This window comes from Phaseolus vulgaris, chromosome 11, assembly GCF_051622355.1.
Source record: "Phaseolus vulgaris cultivar YP4 chromosome 11, ASM5162235v1, whole genome shotgun sequence".
In the NCBI taxonomy this organism is placed as follows: Eukaryota; Viridiplantae; Streptophyta; class Magnoliopsida; order Fabales; family Fabaceae; genus Phaseolus; species Phaseolus vulgaris.
Genome location: NC_143508.1, coordinates 2,713,919 through 2,734,160, shown reverse-complemented (window position 1 = coordinate 2,734,160; position 20,242 = coordinate 2,713,919). Strand labels below are relative to the sequence as shown.

General features: G+C 34.8%; 1 protein-coding gene across 8 annotated transcripts; it reads right to left on the bottom strand.

Moving 5' to 3' along the window:
* Window positions 1-47: 47 nt before the first annotated feature.
* LOC137811365 (ENHANCER OF AG-4 protein 2) lies at window positions 48-19,476 on the bottom strand. 8 transcript variants are annotated; one of them, XR_011081070.2, is made up of 15 exons: window positions 18,986-19,476; window positions 18,840-18,876; window positions 18,230-18,306; window positions 14,202-16,142; window positions 13,661-14,120; window positions 12,971-13,079; window positions 12,708-12,820; window positions 12,080-12,258; window positions 9,702-10,386; window positions 9,127-9,619; window positions 8,345-8,437; window positions 8,031-8,131; window positions 6,936-7,134; window positions 3,975-4,080; window positions 48-1,931 (listed from the first exon to the last, which is right to left on the bottom strand). XR_011081070.2 is itself a non-coding variant. In XM_068613072.2 (12 exons), the coding sequence occupies exons 1-11, from the start codon at window positions 19,094-19,096 to the stop codon at window positions 8,061-8,063; spliced, it is 4,332 nt and encodes a 1,443-aa protein (XP_068469173.2). In that variant the 5' UTR covers window positions 19,097-19,476; the 3' UTR covers window positions 6,823-7,134; window positions 8,031-8,060. The 8 variants fall into 8 exon arrangements, 2 of the variants coding, with proteins under 2 accessions (XP_068469173.2, XP_068469190.2); XR_016517192.1 differs by lacking the exon at window positions 18,840-18,876 and having other exon boundaries at window positions 12,708-12,831; XR_011081055.2 differs by lacking the exon at window positions 18,840-18,876.
* Window positions 19,477-20,242: the final 766 nt, after the last annotated feature.

Below are 20,242 nucleotides of genomic sequence, written 5' to 3'. Positions count from 1 at the left end.
TTAATTGATTTTAAAGTTAAAAGATGTATGTGAAGGGGCTATCCTAGTTTAATCATGCTGCATTTTAATACGATTCTAACGTTGATATCTTACAACAGTAACTACTGTTATGTTACAATATGTTCTTATGGGCAATTTGGATGATATCTTAATCCATGTAAATGCTCACAGGTTACAAATATAAAAAAATTGAGTATATTAGCTACCCTTTCTAGGTTCATAGTAAATTTGAGTAGAATTTGCTTGAATATATCATTACTTGTAATGAAGATTTAAATCGCTGATGAGCATAAGCATTGTTATTCCTTCAGACAAGATGACACAGAGGAGAGTCCAGCTGATAATACAAGGTATGAACTGTTTGAATCATTCCAGCCGCTGAGAAGGAAGTCCTCCTAGCAGAAGATATCCCATTCATGCGCTCTTAACAAGGTCATTACGGAGCTAAACCAAAAATGAAGAAATGCACATCTGAAATATTTAGCATGGTAGAGTACCAAAAAAGGTCCCTTAAATATTCAGAAAACGGTTCACTCCACCGAAACTTACCAACGGTCTCCCAAAACTCTTAGTCGCCACCAAAAATCTTTTAGTTTGGTCACTGATAGTCTGGAGAGGTCTGATACTATGGCAGGTGTAGCAGCCAGAAAAAGTGATCTTTATAAGAAGAATGTTACACTTATCCGGAGGAATCATAAATCTGAAAGCGTATTCCAGAGCTGCTCTGGAAGCAGGCAATGGTGGGTTTTCTACAAGATCAACAAATGGGCTAGCTCAGAGGCAGAAATCTGCTAACCGAATAGCGTTCACACCTTGTTCCAAACAGGTGGTTTAAGAACAGTGCCAATTTAGTATGATGGAGGCAAATTATGAAACTCGTCATGTCAAAATCATGGGTTCAGCCAACCTCAACAGTTTAAAACCAGTTTTACATACCATTTCAGCTGAAGCCATTGCAAAACTTATCTTTGATGGCTTGCCGACCCCAATAACTGGTCCAAAACAGGATTACAACTGCACTTGATTAGTATATGTAGTTAGTGATCATACCAGTTTTCTTGCCCTTTCTAAGGATCTCAGACCTTTGGCTTTCACACCAATAGGGTGAGGTAAAAAATGTTAGAAAAATATATTAATATTACATTTACCAGTCTCTTTGACATGTGCAATGGAAGTTTCTTATCAATGAAAACGTTATTCACACTAAAATAAAGCTTTATTAATAAGAAACTTCCTTTAAAATGCCCTAGAATGGCACTAAAGATAAGTTCAGGAAATTTTGTACCCGATTTAGTTTGCTTGGTCTACGGGGCAGAACATTACATAGTTGCAATAACCTTACGAAATTGTTCCGCAGCAGGACATAAATAAGTTAACATATCCGCAAGGGTTGTTTTTTGGATTTTCATAAAACGTTAGAATTACCAAACAATGGTGATTAAATATAAAAATTCTGCATGTTCCTCAGTTTCTACTGTGTCAGCGTTAAAACTAAAAATCAAAATTAGTACACGCGAACAAACAATATTTGGTAAGCATTAAATTATATTGACAGCAATACTAAACTTTCTAAAATAAGTAAAACATTTCTAAAATAGGAAGTTAAATAGATATAACGAAATTTGCAGAGTGAGTAAAATTGGAGAAAAAAAATTGCATCTTACCACAGTCAATTTAAATGTAGATATTGTTACCGTAAATCTTTTAGATGAAGGTCCACAACTCTTCTTGTAAGGGTTTCCTAGCTCCCAAATACAGGTTTTGTCCGCAAATTTGGGTTGCTTGAATCTTTTAAAATATTGTGGCTATGAAACATGCCTAAATAGCCTTTTTCAAACACCGTCTCAAGAATGTTAAGAATCTAAACACCCTCTTTTCTGTACTGCGAAATTTGAGACCGTTCCCTTTGGACTTGCAACTTTCTGTAGACACTTCGAAAATAATGACCACATGTTAGCCTTACACGAAAGCTTACTTGCGAATTTCGTATCTTCAACGCCAAAATAAGACATGAAAAAATATATTAAACTAACTACTATTTTAATTATGCAAATTACACCAATAACTTAATATTATAAAACTGGCCCCGCCTTTACACAATCTGTTCAATAAAAGTATTATCTCTTAAAAAAAATGTACAAACTATTGCCTTCATCGGTCAACTTTCGAACTACACTATATAAACTTGGAACATAAATCTGAAGAATGCTTATTTTGATCCGTAGTTTTTCTTAAATGATCTCCAATGGTGTACAACATTGCATAGGCTTGTTTTTCATTTCAACAATCCAGAAGTGCACAATTTGCTACTACTTCACATGCCTAATATTAAATTTCAATAACGACAGATGGCTATTTAAATCTATTAAGTAAAAAAAAAAACAATTTTAAGAAGTATGTACAAAAATTCATCGAGTCCCACATTAACTGGAAATGAATTAAATTTGCTCCTAAATAACACCCTTCCACTTTGTATCAATTCCGCTAGTGAAAAGAATTATGCTTACCCAATTCGGTAAAACTTTCAATTCAGACGAATTAGTTATCTATACAGTATTTCAGTTTTACATAAAGTTCTCTACCAACAAGGCAAATGAAAAAACCGTACTAAGCATGAGAAATTGTGAAGCTAAGGAATCAATTGCAATCAAGTAAAATAAATGAATTGGCGAACAAAGCTAAGATGATATTTGAAGAATAAAAGAGCAAGTTGAAGAATGATTTGTGGTCTCATGCACACCAAAATATCTCCCTACTTTTCCATCCATGATATAAAAACGAGAAACAAAAACATAAAGAAAATGCCCCTAAAAGTAACAATCCAATATTAAGATTTGTCGTAGGAACAGCAGCCTAAAACGTGTAAATAAAATATACTTGATAACATAATCAAACAAAATGCCTAGTTTAAAAGTAGTGTTCAATTTAGACAGCAGCGACAACAGCATATACAATGCAAATTGTTTCACGAGAATTTGTATTGAGTCATTTAAGAAGCAAAAATCAAGTCGTGTGCCAGAATTTAAGTACCTTAAGTTTTCTAAAATTACTCTTTTGATTGATTTACTATCTAATACGATAACCTAATTCTTTTTTCTTCACAGGAAGTATAACACACTAAAGGATAGAACTAATCCCAACTTAACAATCTGAAAGAACAAATCAGAGGGCGTTTTATTCATAATGGAGTGAGCCACATAATCAATCAATCGAAGTCAGCGTAGTGAACAGACAATTTAAGTCAATGTAGTGGACTGGGAATTGACCGATCATATGTTTCAAATTGAAGACATCTTGGAAAAGAAAAACCTCAAATAAACTCTTAAAGACAAAAAAAATTCAGGGATTTAGTACTATCTTGACCGTCTAAGATTGTCATCTATGTTATCTGTCTTAGACTACTTATCCCTTGGATCCACTCTATCAGAATCAAATGATTCCATATACAATGTGTTACTTTCCAATCCTCAAGCATTCCTGAGTGAAGTTGATGAATTGTATTCTCAAAACATATCGAACATCTCTTCCAAACTTGTGTGGGAAAAGCGGAGACAAACATCGAGCAAATATATAGCACACACAACAAGATATCTATGAAGACAGATTAAGCCCTATGTTTCATGGCAAATAATTGTATATATAATCATATGGCAGATGGAAACTCAATCCATTAATCAGAGAAAATTTATGATCCTAATGACCAAACTTTACCATTTCAACTTCCTACTGTAAGAATTCAGGAAAAAAAATTACTCAAATTGCATGGAGAAATGCATGCATTAAACGAGACAGGAAAACAACCAAGACATTGTAATGTACAATATATGCAAACTCGTCATAAAAGAATTACTAGAGTTCTTAAAAAGTATCCAATAAGAACTATGTTTACATACAACTATAGATTCCAAGCAGAGTGCTCGAAGTAAAGAAATAACTGAAGCATGGTCAGTTCTTAAATTCCACAACAGTATTACCTCTATAATCAGCAGTCTTTATGTGAAGTTGGACTGTAATCTTTGTTCAGTTATCACATTCAAAACATGAAAAAATGATCACCATCTTCTTTGGCATTAACAAAACCTGAAATCGCCGAGATATTCAGAATTCCTTTTCAGCAATATCAAAAGGTTATCACTTGACAGAACACGTCATATATGCTTATGCCATAATGTGAAATAAATAAAAGCTACATCATAAGCCATCAACATTGAAATAAGGCAACATTCAATGCAATGCTAACGCTGAGAATGACTTTATGCATCCAACTGAAGAAAAGGGTGGAAAAAAAATGCATCTTAGTTTTGTCAAAAACAAGGGGAAGATAATTCGTTACATAACTTAAAATTTTTACACACTGATCCATTGTGTCCAAATTTAAAATAAAAAGGGGGGAAACAAGTTTTAGAACATGAAAAGGAGAGATATCAAAAAAAAACAAGGCTGAACACAATTCAAGCTGACTTATGCTAACAATAACAAGAACTCCATAGTATCAAGAGAAAGATTCAAGTGCTTGAGCTTCTAAAGAACAGTAAAGGTAATTATAGAAATTACATAAACAAGGAGTCAAGTAGTATTTCATTCAAAATTTGTAATAAGTGTTCGTGCATTCTCTCATGTAAAAAATAAATGCATAAATAGCTTATCATGCTGCACTCAAATATACTTTTTAGAGCTACCTGTCTTTTCCTTCCTTCAAACACAGTTTCAAAAAATCTTCAAGGGTAAATGCAATGGACATCACTTATTTGTTGCCCTTTCTCCAAGAAGAAGCATTTAAAAAGTACATATTCAAAAGCTTGCTAATCGGCTAATCCATCTACTCATTACACAACCATGGAAAAAAGGATTCAAATTTGAAACACAAGAGCAATTGTTTCAGATTATTCACTTTTTTTATTCAGTATATCTTTCACATTCATTCTAATTCATGTATAATTTCAGTCACAAGAAATTTCTATTAACATTTTTAATCAAGTAAACCAAGCTTGGGCCACTTCAAATCCTAGAATTTCACAGGTAGGTGTGTTTCAGGAAAAAATCCTAGTCATGTCCAAAAATCAATGTCCCTTTTATCATCAGCATTCCCCTAATTTATAATTTCCCTTCTAAAAAAACGAGAAATGTCAAGGAAGAAGGAAAATAGAACAAGTAAATAGCATAAGTTTTTTAAGTTCACGCACAACAAAATGAGAGCATTCCCAAACTACCCTTGCACCAAAGTACTAATATCAGAAATGCCTCAAGTTCAACTATATTTTCTATAAAACTGGAACATGATCATGGTATTAACTACATGAACTTGTTAGACAGAAGACTACGAGGTGTTTCAAATTTTTTAATGGACTGGTCAAGAAGGAAGGGTTCACATGTAGGGGAATGAGTGAAAACTAGTAACAAAACTTCCATAAGAATACCAATAATTTAAAGTACCCTCACTGTGAAGAAATATGAGCACATTCAGACAAAGATTGAAGGCATTATATAAAGCATTAGTCTCTATCCCTATCATTAAACTCCTGAATAAGTGAATTCCAATACAGAGAAAGAAATAATATAACAAAATGTTTTAGAATGGTGAATCAAGACAGAATAAAAATTATATGTGCACATGTCTGCTTTCACAGAACTTTCTCTTGTGACTTTCTCAGTGATAATAACTTTGTTGTGCTTTAACTATAACACGTTAAATAACTTAACAAGTTAGATACTATTAAGGTTAAAGTAGGCCAAAAGGATGTATAAACAAATTGTGCAAAGATAGTATATCTCAAAATAATAAAAGAAAGAAAGTTGTCTTTAAAATGGAATTTAAAAGAATTCCAACCTTGCACTTCTATCAAAATAGGTGGAAAGAGTTTTAAACTTAATTGCAACTTAACTCTTTGATAAAAACTATTGCATATAAGATGTCAGTTTATGCCAGAGCCTGAAGCATTTTGATTCAAAGGCTTAGCTTTTGATTTCAGTTATTGACAATGGCAGTTAGTTGTAGGCAATCCAATCTATCAGCATCAGTGAAAGATTTTAATGAAACTTGTGGAATGCTCTAGTATCTTCGAATGGGTCCCCATTCCGGAAGGCTACTACCAAATAAAAAAATAATAACTCAACAGTGTGCCAATTTAAGTCTATAAAAAGAAGGATAACAACTGCAAAAATCAATAGACAACATCTCATGTTATCCAACTTATGCTTAGAATAAATTAATAAATCATACAACATTTACATATAAACAGTCCTTGAAAGAGGAGGAAGACTGTCATCATATATGTGATTTGCCTTAGAAAATGAATACACCTAAAAAAGTAAAACATTAAGTGTGTCACACAGACTTTGAAAGCACAAATTCATTTGTACAGCTAGATATGATTTCACAGGTTTAATAAGTTTAGTGGCTCCAAAATTAACATATGTTTTCTATATACAACATTTAATAAATATGTTAATTTAATCCTAACAGTTATTATGTTAGTTTTGAATTAACAGGTGTTAAGATGCTAATTTTGACATTATCACATACCAACGTATATGCAAATATCTAATATTATGATTATTACATGTCAATCCCGTTAATTCAAGAGTAAAAAAATATTACTGTCAGGACCAATTCTTGTTAGGATAGATTATGATATCATCTTAAAAAATAGACTTAGTCTAACTAAACGTCACAAAATCAACTTTCAAAGTGAGGTTTACATACACCTATAAACTATGATAACTAAGAGGCATTTAGTCATGAAATATGATATTATTTATCAGGAAAGTGCAATGAACTATGGGAAAAGAAAATTCAAAGACAAAAAAACAAGCCTTTTAAAATATTGAAAATAAAAATAACATTCATTTATTGCAGTTAAAATTGAGTACTTGAAACAGATTTCTATATAGATATAATGTAATAATTACAAGGGATGGGAAACAGATAAACTAACCAAGTGAAAAACATGGGCTAAAGGTGGAAGCAAATGTTCCTGGGATACATTGTCAGGAAAAATTACAATATACACAATCCTGTCAAAAGCCTCCTCGAGTTTTCAAAATTTTCTTCATGGGTAAGTTGTATGTACTACACAGGCGAATCTAACTTTGTGGCACAATTTAACCTTTCATGTTGATCCACCAGCAAAACCACTGAAAGATAAAAAGCAGTAACAATCAACATAGCAATATTGAGAGAAAGGAATCTCATACATTTCTTTCTCGAATAAAAACAGAAATAGAATAATATAGAACTTTTTTTCCTATAAGAAATTCATTCCACATACAAGGAGGTTAAATAGTCAAAGTTCACTCTTGCAATGCAAAGAATAAACCTAAGTTTGGGTTTTGGAAAGTTCCATGAAAGAGTTACCCGATAATAATGAACTCAGTCACCAATGTTCTTATCCACCAATTTTGGAAATGAAGGGGAACCGTATGAAGTCAATTATTTTACATGTCAGGCTACAGAAGCAGTCCATAACTTTTTTTTTTCAGAAAATAAATTGTTCAAGGAGATTTATCCCTGATGTTTCAATCATGTCACATTGTCAAGCACTATAGAAGGGAAATAACTAGAGGTCATTACCTTTTTATTGAAGAAAATTACTAAAAAGAGGGAGAAATAAAAGAAAAACAAGGAGAATAAGCTAAATCAAAGTTCTCATTTTCCTCCAGTAATATATATACATAAATTTCAAACTGTTCAAATACAGAAACACCAAAGATGATAAAACTCAAAAATATATTCAGCAGTGGCCCGATTTTTCGGACAGCCAAAACTACCCAACATCACAACTTCAAGTGGCACTTCAAGAGGCATAGGAGTTCATTTAACAATAAATAATCATACTCTTCCTAAGTATCAAATAAAGAAACTATTGCATTTTCATTTTTATTCAACATTTCCTTTTTTAATATTTTGATACATGCGAACATGTCAATGAGACATGGAAGCCAAAAAGTATTGAACAATCACCTATTGCAACTTTTCGTTCAGCCACACACTTAAACCATTGTTGCAGAATCCCAAACACAAAAAAGTTTACCTAAAACTAATAAGAAGACTCCATTCAACTTCACGTGGGTCTCCAACAATTAACAGAAGAAATGTCCGGCCTACAGGGCATCATCTGAGGTACACCATGTCCTGAAAAGGGTAAAATGTATTCTAAATTTAGTTTTTATAAGTATAAATTCAAAAAGAAGTGCATGAGAGTAGTGAATCTCAACCATGGAATTAAAATAGTTGGTTAAGATTTGGTTTAACTAAAATAATCTTAATCATCCACCCAACCCAAGATTGTATGACAGATTAACATCTCAAATCTCACTAGATGGATAGATAGATATTACAAATCACCTGAGATTGGAGCAACAGGTAGGTTGCTTGAAATTGGTCGCTGAAAACCTACAGTGGTTACTGGTGTCCTTTCAAATGATGGCTGAAAATGACCTTCATCACCGTAATCAAAACAATGTTTACAAACAACATTTAGATTGCTTGCACAAACAACACAAAATAAAAATAACAACAGTTGAACTAAAATGCTTTCAGATAAGAAACCAGACAATTTAATTGATAGGTAGAAAGTATATGTATTGAACTATGAAAAAGCAAAAACGAAATAGTCCATGCAAGTAGATACTGATTAGCAACAAAAAATGCAGAACAGGAATATTTTAGCAACTCCTCCCTCATCAAACCAGCAGGCTTGCCCAATCTTTACGCAATATTTTCTCCCCCCTTCCCTGTCTCCCTCAATCCTATTTACAAACAACTCCATTATTCTTCAAATGTTACCCATATCACTCTCCCCCAATCTCAATGAGACTTGTCATCCTTCGGTTATTTCTCTCTCCTTTCTCACCTGAATTGTCCATCTTTAGTGGTCATGCCCTCCCTTTTTTTTCATACACTTTGAGGCTTTCATCAATATCATTGGGCTTATGGCAGCCCTTCTCTTATACACCTTAGTTATGGGCCTATCACTTTCACTTGTAATAAAAATGTAAGCAAAAATATATCAACCTCTATAAGCTGTGAACAAGCTTGAATATACACATAAGAAAAAGCCTAAAAGAAAAAGAAACTATTTTTATTTACTATGACAAACATTTAGAGTGGAGCCAAGTAGATCATACCTTCTTGCCCATAGGGTGGACCAGGACATGGTGGATTTCTCCCTCTCCATACACTATGTTGATTGTTTGTTTTATATTCACTAGATGGCATTCTCCATTGCTCATCGGCAACAAATTGTCTCCTTCCATCAGGAAGAGATGGTAAAGGGAAGGGAGGATGGAATGAATGTGGAAGATGTTGCTGAACTGTAGGATTTGAATATGGATACGGATTTGGTGGATTTTGTGGTGGGGCAGGATGTGTGTGTCTCTGTGCATATGGGGGATTACCCTGCTGAAATTGATGGTTAGGTTGAGGAACTTGAGCATTTAGATACATATCATTCTGTCCGTACTCTAATTGCCTTGAAGGGTTAAAACCAGAAGGTTCCTGGGAGCTGCACCCTGCTGTTGAAGCATAAGCAGGTGGCTGTGGAAATACTTCATTCTTGACAGCTGCATTATTGTGACCTCCAGGAAAAGAATTCCCAGCCATTGGAACTATTTGGTTACCCTGCATGCATGACGGCATTTATCAAAATCAACAATTCAAATAAATTGATAACCAAGTGATACCAAAAGAAAAACATTCTTACATTATTTGTGCCACTAAAATCATGAGGTACACTCTGCTGATACCCCAACTGTGGGGATGACTGATGTGACGACTGAGATGGCAGTAATGGTTGGGACAGAAGTGGCCGAGCTGGTCCCGATGATTGAGGAGCCAAGGACACTGGAGGGGCTGATGGTGGTAAAGGAGGAGGTGGGGGTTGCAACATTGGGGGTGGTGGGGGTTGCAACATTGGGGGTGGTGGGGGTGGGGGAGGAGATGGTGATAATGGAGGAGGAGGGGGCGGTGGTGATGAAGGCAATGGTGGGGGTGGAGGAGGTGAATCAAGTGGCAAAGGAGGAGAGCCCTCAGGAGAAGCTGACATCTCTTCTGAAATGTTTGGAGTCAGATCCAAATTTCTATCTGACAACTGAAGCTGCAAATCAATTTCATCGGAACTGTTAAAAAATGTGGGCCTTTCATCCTTTGGATGTCCTGAAACATCTTCCATTTCCAGCTCACGATCCACATCCTTTAAGATACAATGGCGCTTGTCATTTGGGGTAACAGTAGAAGTTTCAGATTCTCCAAGGGTATGGGTGGGATCTGCTGGAGATGCATCAAATGTCTCCTTACACAATTTCGTTGGTATATCATCTTCGTATTCATCTTCATCTTCTTCAAATGCATGTGAAGATAAAAAGCCAGGCAGTTGAAATGTAGCATTACTGATACACAATATCCAGGAATATAACACGAATCAGAAATAGAATTACTATTTAAAGCAAACAGAATGGTAAACAACAAGAAAAAAATAAACAGTACAGAAGTTAATAAATATTGCAGCAAACTAAAATCCATAAATGCAAGCCATGAACAAATGTAGAAAATGATACTTAGTATTTCCAGTCCGAATGATACCAATTCCTGACCCTTTTACAGTTCATCTCACATAGAATAATACCAAGGACATAAAGAAAAATTTTATATATCATGGCACACCGAAGTTGAAGAGGTTTGTGATCCTAGTTTTGAGCTTGACTTGTAGTTCTTATGAATGTGAGCATAATTGTAGCTCATTTGAAATGATAATTTAAGTTATTTATAATTTATAATTTTCTTTATTTGGTTTATATTTACTAGAATTTCATATTTAATTATAGGTTCATACAAAGAGAAGAACTCGAAAAGATGAATGATTTGGTTTATGTGATGTATAACTTGAAGTTAAAAAATAAGCATATCAAGATAGTTGTTGCTCTTCCATTTGATGTGATATTGAGTATGATGATAATTGGATAACTAAAGAGGAGATGATGATGTTGAGATTAAGCAAGCTCATTGTGAATATGATTGTGGAAATGTTGACTTAGATGGAGCAACAAAGAGATCCAACTCTGGATGCACTTGATTTTGATAATATAACATCTAGGGAAGAGTTTATGGTGACGAAGATGATGACACAGATAATGATATCATTAGAGAATTGGACATAGAAACTTGACATTTTGTCCATTTCTAGTTATTTAATTGCTATCACTTTAACAATTTATGTTTTGCAATATTTGTATGAACTTATTTATTTGGTACACTTTGAACTTATATAGTAGTCATTCAGTACTAAATGCAATTATTTTAGTACTATGGACTTATTTTTTCAACTATTTTGCTTATTATGCTATTGAACTATTGAATTAGTATGTTATTTATAGAAATTAATTTTTTTTCATATGATGTATACTCTTACAAGTTTACTAATAGAGTTTACGGAGCTCCCTCATGTTTACATAAACTCTCGAGTTTGATAACCTTGTTCAAGAGTACAAGGAGAGTGTCAAGTGACAAGAAGCTTGATAACACTAGAATACACAACAAAATCTTGCCACCTCAATGTGATCAGCATTTTTCAAGATGCATAATTTTTTTCATACCATAGTTTTATAACATTACACATGCTTAATTAGTTCCTACATGATCAATGCTTAAAGTAAAACTAGTGTTAAGGATAATATGATAGTATCCTACAATTATACTAGATCAATAATTTTAATTTTTCTTTCACTCTATTCTATTAACTTGTAAGTTTCTTAATCAGGACTTAAATGTGCTAAACTCTAATCAAACAATGTATTAACATTACTATAGTTAAAATTGACAGTTCTTTTTTGCATTTTGTGTATTTTTCAGTTTACTAACTCTTATTTCAACCTATATTGTTCATCATTGCACCTCAAGCACAATCGGGATTCAGTAGTTATAAAAGTAACCTCCGTGGTTGTTTATGCTGCCCTATTTAATTATTTGAACTTCACGCTCTATCCTTGATTCGAGTAAGGATGAATAAAATAATTGTAAAATATATGATGAACACAAACTTAATAAAAGCAGCCAGTCTAAAAATTGACAAAACAAGTACCACACCTTCCATATTCGTCAACAATGCCTTCCATTTCTCTAATAGGGTCATCCACAGCTCGCTCTGCACGAGATGGACGTCTGAGAGATGAGCTAACCGTAATATCATCATTTCCAATATCATCCATGTAACGGCGAAGAACTGATTGAGGAAAAATTTTCCTCTCAAGCCACAGCCTCAAAACCTGCAATCCACCCAAAATAGAAAATAAAACAAAGCTGATATCCACCAAACTTCTGTGCCTTTGAAAAATAAAACTTAATCCAGTTATTTAAACAAATCCCTTTCATTACACATAGATTGCAGCCAAAGTCAAGTAATGGAAATTCTTGCAATTTAAACAGGTAGAGAAAATCTGGGGAAAGGGAATCATGAGGGTTCAATCTTCAAGCTGGATTTTGAGAAAGCTTGTGACTGAATAAGCATAACATAGATAATGTCAATGTTAGGCAGAAAGGTTGAATTTTCATTGCCTCTATTATTTGCAGTGGAATGTCGTCCAAGATATCTCAATATGTTGATTATGTTATTAGTTAAAATCTTAACCTCCCCCTAGTTCTACTGCTCTGCTTTCCTCTTGATGCAATTCCTATTGTCATTAAATATTAACTCGGAGAGGGAGAAGGAGCTGACCTTGAGACACTGACGGCGATTTTCACGGGCACTAGCTCCAGGGGGAGCAGCAGCACCAAGAAGACGTGGCAACGCTGCCTGAACAGTGGGAATGTAGGATGCTCCTGCAATGCCTAAAAATTTCCTATACAATTAGGGAAATCAATGCCATGAAAAGACTACTACCCAAACTAACAAATTTTGGTAGGAGACTACAGGGAGGCAAAAACTGTGATAACAATTGCTAATAGTATTCTATTGTAATATCTCCAGTAATCACCCACCTTTTTGATTATGTGAGCACTGGGTGATAGAATCAACAAGAAAAAACAAATCCACTTTGCGATGAAAACTAGTTTCATTTTCCAGCTTTCGTATGAGAAGTTCAACAACCTGAACAAAAAGGACTAGGAAGTAAGTCCACAACAGTTACATTAACAGCACTCCAAAATCAGTAGCCAAAGAATAACATTTAGGAATGATCACCAACTAAAATATAAATGAAACAAAAAAGATACAATTCTTATCTTCTATGGATCTTGATGTTCTTACTAAAGCTTTTCTATATGACAAAAATTCATTATAACAATCATATAAGCAAGAAAATTTAACACAAACCACACAACTAATAGTACTTAAACTAAAATTTAGACCATATTAATAGCACAATGTTCCAAGACCTTTACAATCAATAAACTTATGGCTTAGCCTCACACACTTATCCACAGGCTGAACTTTCCATGCAATCAAACTGACAATGTATTAGGGATACCAATCCTCACACTTCCAACATAACTAAAAAAAACCTTGCCAACAATTGAATCAAAGTGTTCTCATTAAACTAAATATTAAGACAATTTTCTGCAGCAATTCCATTTTCTCTAATCGCTCATAAAGCTGGGAAACAATTTGAAGGAAAGCCATTGCCCAATGCACAACTCTTAACTAAAACTATAAATAATAATCAAGCATACCTCGTTGGCAATGCCATACTTGGCACAATCAATGGCAAGACGGGTTGCACGACCAATACTTTCCTTGGTCCTCGACAATGTCTCAATCATTCCTTCAAAAGCATCCCGGGCAACAGCAGCCTCAGTACCACCACTCAGTGAGCCTCCTATACCCCTTTGCTCTGAATCAACTCTTCTATCCTCAATTTCATCAGCATCAAGCTGATTCCAAGAAGCAGAATGATGTTCTTTAGCTGGTGGAGAAACCAATGATGTTTGCTCATAAACTCCTTGCATATCTGCATGCAGAAAATTGCCCGAGACAGACAGAAATGGCTGAACTGTAGACGGGCTAGGAGTTTCCCCCTGAACATTGGGAAAGCCAGAAGGAAGAAATTGTGAATGGGCCTGTTTCCTTTTCGCCAGGGCAGCAGCAATAAGATGCTTCATAGTACTTTTATCTTCTGTGCTTACTTCCAATCTTCAATAAAATACAGAAACAAGAGGGAGAAGGATCAGAGAATAATAAAAAAAACAAAAACAAAAAACAAAGCATGTTTACCTATCAACATGTAGAGCATCAGTATCCTTCAAACCAATGGTTGAAACAGGAACTTCAACTGCCTGAAACAATGTCTCCGGTGTAGTTTTAGAAATTTCCGCCGACGATGCAAGCTTCTTTTTATGTGTAGCAACTTCATTCTGAGAAGAGCTAAAGTTATGTGAATACTTTGAAGGCCCATGATCAGCCCTCTTTTGAGTAGCATTACTGGAAACTTTAAGTGACAGTTTGGAAGCTTTATTCCGCTCCGCATTTGACTTACTTGCAGGTACCAGTTGAGGTGATTTTAGTGGAGAGACAGAGCTCAATTTTGCTGCATTGGAGGGAAGCTGCTTCAAATCTAATTTTTCAGGACTATGAGGAATATGCACAGGGATCACTTTGTCATCTTTCTCTCTATCTTTCTCTTTTAGTGGCAGCTTGATTGACAAACTGTCATTATGTAATTGAGATGGTGGCTCCTTCAAATGGGTATCCTCCAGCTCACTAGAAATTCTTTGAGCTAGTGGAACATCAGACTTTTCAGAGTGTGCATTGTTGCTCTTCTTGACCTCTGAAACAGAAGACGATTTAACATTCTTTCCAGCTCCTCCATGAACAGGAGTTTTAGGTTCGTCATCATCATCATCAAAAAGACAAACAGCTCTACGTTTCCTCTCTACTTGTTTTATCATAACATTACTTGTATCACCTTTCAGTCTGAGATAATTCCTTTCTTTCTTTTCCTCAGATGCAATGATTGAAGAATCAGGCATAACTTTTTGAACCTGGATCGGATGTCTAGTCGCTGACAGCAGCTCATGGACAGAATCATCAGAACCCGCACCACTAATTTGACCCCTTGATGACAAGCTTTTTTCTGTTTTCAAATTTGGTGTAGACTTCTTCATTTCTGACTTTTTCAATGGTCTGTCTTCAATAACTGTAGAACCCGGCGAAGTTCTTTTCAGAACTTTTGAAGGATATCCCAAAGTTGAATCATCATTGGTATCCATGCGCTTCAACTTCTTGGTAGCATGTAAAGATTCATTTTCCCCTAAATTATAGGTTCCATGAAGTTGCATCTTCTTCCGCAAACTAGAACTTTTACCATCGGCATCCTTGGAATCAAACAAGATCTCAGGGAACTCATTTTTTACCTCAAGACTTGTTTTGACTTTTGTCATGATGCTATCTTTTTCCCCAGTATTACCATTATTGTCTGATTTAAGAGTGTCTGGAGAATCCAATTTAACATCAAATGCCGTTTTCCTTTTCTTCCCAGCTTTCATTGTCTCTCTGGACCTAGAAAGGTCACCACGACCAGTACAATTTCCCTCCTTAAGAACTCCAGTAGATGATCCACCATTTCTATCTCTATCACCTGCAGCTTCACTTCTTTTTCGCAAGCCATTGACAAGCTTTCTTGGCTTGGTCCCATTTGTTATACCACTGTGTCTATTATCATCTTGCCCAAAATCATTAACATTACTAGCACCTTTAAGACTTGATTTGTTAGCATTCTTCTTTGGCTCTGAACCCATGGATAATTTACTTTTGATCACTGGTGATGAAACAGAAGAACTTTCGTTTGGATGGTCGGATACAGAGTATTTTTCATCTAGGCTGTCATTCTCCCCTACTCTTTGTGTACAGTGCTCCAGATTAGAACCAACATTATCCATATCGATGTTATCTTTCTCTGCATTTGATAACACAGAGTCAATTGCATCCTTAAGGTTAACTACTACCCCATCATTAGAAGGAGCCTCTGAACCAATATGAGAATCGTCAGTGTCATCAGTCAAACCACTAGCCTTCTGTTTCTGCATCTCATCAAATGCTGCACATATTTCCTTCACAGCTTGGGAAAAGTGCTTAGTCTTGCCATGAAGACGAGCTGACAGCTTATTTTTAGCCTCACTGGTAAATGCCTGAATATCTGCTGGGGCAACAAAAGCACTGCAAAGGAAAATAACACAGCATAAGCCCAATTGTAAGAAAATAAAATGCAGGACATTCAACATTCAATATCATAAAAAGAATTAACATGAAGGAACAAAATACAAGTTTTATTTTTATTAATCTGGGGGCTAAATGAAAGAAAATAGTGAAATCATAGTATAACATTAAACTTCAAAATATTGTTATCTTTTACTTCAAAAATAAATCAGTCAAGACACTACCAGAGCAGAGGATAAAAGAACCTTGAGAACAAAAAACAAACAACAGAAAATATACATGAGCTTAAAAGAGTTGTTTAAGCCCTTTAACATGAAGGATACAGTCTCAATTCTAAAAAGATTCATCAAACACTGAAAATTTCTCAAGCCACTCATCAACAAGTTTTCGATAGGGCCATTGCTGATCAAGAATTAATATCTTCATTGATGTTGGAAGGTCTAAAAAACTACATAGAAGTTCAAAGGTCATAGCTATAACCACAAAATCAAGCGTTTCAGGAAGAGGATTGAAAATTCAAGCACCATGTTCCACTGTAAATCAAATTAAATCCCCAAAATTCAATTCTCTCTCTTTCTCAAAAAGAATAAATTACATACTCTGACCATCTAATTCATTAGGTATATGACTCCTCCTCTGTCCTTTACTCTTTGGATACACTCAAGTACCATGGACAATGGTATTGTAGGTATCTAGACAGGATTAAATCCCACCATCCCTTAAAAAACACAGATGATTTAACTAAATTACACAACCGAAACCTCAAACTTTGTCAAATAAACTGTTAAATCCTTTCTGTAACAGTCAATTCATCTCTTATCCCCAACTGCATGAATTATGACAGAATATCCTTATGTTTAAAGAAAAGGAACACATTTTACACACACAATAATATCTTCAGCCACATCAGAGGTTGTTGTCTTTCTCTTAAGACACATAATCTTAGAAACATATGTTACAGATAAAAAAATTAAAATCATCCCTATATGCCTCCACCTAATAGCTTAAGCTTTTACCAAATTATAGTCTCTACTCCAAGACTAAGTAATTAGGAATAACACAGCACATTCTCACCACTCCCATTTTTTCAGTTGAGTTTAAATGATGTGCATTGTCCATTCTTTAAGCCAAAAGAACCTTGTCAAGAGGGGTGTATTAGGGATATAAACCTTTCTTTGGGCTTAACCTAATAGCTTAATATTTTAGATATGTTAGTCCTCCATTGATTGCAAAGTCATTATACACTACAAGTAAATAATGAGAATAAATATTTACATTGCCAATTAGACACCAGACATCATCAATCTCATAATAAAACCACCACAATTGTTATGGCAACCACCACCACTTCCACTATTGTTGCCAAAACTTTTGCCACCATTGTTTTACCATAATTATTATTGTTGTCATCTCTATTGTGCAACTGCCACTACATTGGTATCACCAAGAATCACTTCTATCTTCATCATTGTCACCATTATCTTATTATTACCATTGTCATCACCACCACTACAACCGTTGTCATCTGCATGTTGCTACCATCTCGTTATTATTGTTGAAGTCATTGTCACCATCGTTGTCAATATTGTCACTACCATCATCATCACCACTGCCACCACCACCACCACCTATCATTATTTGGTCCTTATCATGGTGTGCACCAAACACCAAATAGTATGTTTATCTTACTTTATCCAATCATGTTCCTATCTTAGTCATGTATCCTATCATATCTTGACCACCAAACAATCTCTTAAGCTCAAAATAGATGCTCATATATAGTGAGACAGCAAGGGATAGGGTATTTTTTCCATGATTCTGCATGTCACCTCTCATTTTTTCTCATCCAAACTTTACTACAAGCTTGACAACATATGCCCCCTCTGTCATTTCTCCAAATCCAAACTATACAACATGCTAGACAAATTAAGAGTCTTCCTCTTTACTAGTTCACATAATAGCTCCTCTTTTAATAGCAGACATTCCGGTGGAACTTAACACCATTTATCAGACCACTTGGCAACCTATGCATTTATATCTTTTAACTGCATACAAGTCACAAGAGAAATCGAGTGAAAGAGGCTTACATTTCTTTTGTACCAAAGAATTGAACAAAATATTTCTTTGGATCAGGGATTTTCTCCCAATCCTCAGGCCTGCTTATCTGAAAAAAATACAACAAAATTAGCATCATCGGTGCTATGCTATGCTAATAATAACCATAAGCTGAAAACCTTATAACATGCAGAAAGGAACTTCGTAAAATTGGACGGCGGATCAAATTTACCAAAACAACTTACAGCATTCAGCTAGAATAATCTGTGCGCTAAAAGCAAGGTAGATCATATCTTAGAATTTCAATTTGTACCTAACTCACTCTTTACGTACTATTTTAGTCACACTATTACTAGTCGGGGTGAAGTCTCCAAAACACCCGCTCACCAAATCCGATAACAGCTTAGCTTGTCAAATAAGCTCAATAACAACTATATCGCTCTGATACCATTTAATTTGGATTTAAAAGTAACTCAATCCTAAACGCTACCTTATCAACGAAGTTAATTCCTACTTACTTTATACCTATATCACTATGAAGGATCTCTAACACATCACATTAACAAAGTAAAACTCCTCATCCAAGCAATTCCACAAACTTAACAAAAAAAAAACTTGAAGTCATACTGAACCATTCAAAACCTTAGCAAAATAGCCTAACAATGCCGTCACTGAAAATCTGAAAATTAGCAGTCAAAAAGATATATATGAGATATGCAGAGCAAAACAGAAGAACTAGTTATGATAATTTTGAATAATAGATAAGTTATAAAGGAAGAGAGTGAGACCTTAGCAGGCCATGCGGGAAAGCCCTTGACCTTAGCAAGCACGAGATCGCCCAAACTCAAGTGGCCATTGGCCTTGGCCTTGTTCCCTCCGCGTCGACGCCCGGGAGCCATGGCGGCTCGTGGACGCTACACAGAGTGAGCGCAATTGAAAAACGACGTCCTGGAAGAAGGTAAGGAACGAAAGATCAGAAAACCCTAGAGAAATCCCGCGGAAGCGCCGCGGGGATCTTGCGCGGTTTTCAGCGGCGGCGGAGGGAGAGGCGGCGCGTGGCGGAGGGCAGAGAATCGGGAGAGGAAGGAAGAGAATCTGAGACTAAAGGAATTGCAGGGATTGCGAATCGAGACGGTCGCAGGGAGAAGGAAGAGGAAGAGAGAGAATAGTAGATTTTGTTTTTGTTTTTGTTCTGTAAGAATGGCTTTGGACACAAAGAGTATGGGACCTAATGGGAATTTTCTGATCTTTTTCTTTTTTGGGTTTTCACACTACCCACAATGTTTGTTTGTTAGATCATAGCATTTATCACTTCAAATACCAATTTTTTCTATGAAAATTATTTATATAGGTCAACTTATTTAAACATAAAAATATTGTGCTAATGTTTTTATCTCGTTAGATAGATTAATTTGATCAAAAGATAATACAATAGTATGCTAAAAACTAGTTTTAATACACATAGAAACTAACAAACTTATCATATATCTCATCTGTGACTTTTTAAACATGTTAAAATCATCTTTTAAGTAACAATAATTGTATATATAAAAAGTGTACACTCAAAATTTAATACTATATTCTAAAAAAATTGTATTTTAAAGAGTCTGGTTACGATATTTAGTCAGTGTTTTAGTGTGAATATAAAATTATTTAAAACTATAAAATTAGAAGTTAAAATGTATTTGAGAATCTACTAACTTGTTTTTGTAAGTTTGGATTAGGAAAAGATAAAGATTATAAAAAGAAAGTTTTATATTAAAACGTTTTTCTTTTTTTTTCTCTTTTTTATTAATGATAAATCTTAACTGTGTATCTGGAGAAACTAATTCACTCTTGAAGGTGAATTATAAGTTGAGAATGTTGGTTTACTGTTTATGTTTGGAACAACTTATTAGCCAAAATTTGTGTGCAAAGAAATGCAAGGATGTGTAAATATGTGCCTCCTCTCACATGTGAGGAAATTAGGGAATTGGATGGTTTGAGAATTTTATCCCTTTCTACTTTCATGGAAGGTGAATCACATTTCATGGAAGGTGAATCAC

What these genes read in the sequence shown, in the direction of transcription:
- LOC137811365 (XM_068613072.2), bottom strand. Translation starts at nt 19,096, where the DNA reads ATGGCTCCCGGGCGTCGACGCGGAGGGAACAAGGCCAAGGCCAATGGC. An exon ending in TCCACCCTATGGGCAAGAAG is followed by an intron (nt 8,438 to 9,126) that starts GTATGATCTACT and finishes ACGGTGATGAAG; the next exon opens with GTCATTTTCAGCCATCATTT. An exon ending in ACCTGTTGCTCCAATCTCAG is followed by an intron (nt 8,132 to 8,344) that starts GTGATTTGTAAT and finishes TACCCTTTTCAG; the next exon opens with GACATGGTGTACCTCAGATG.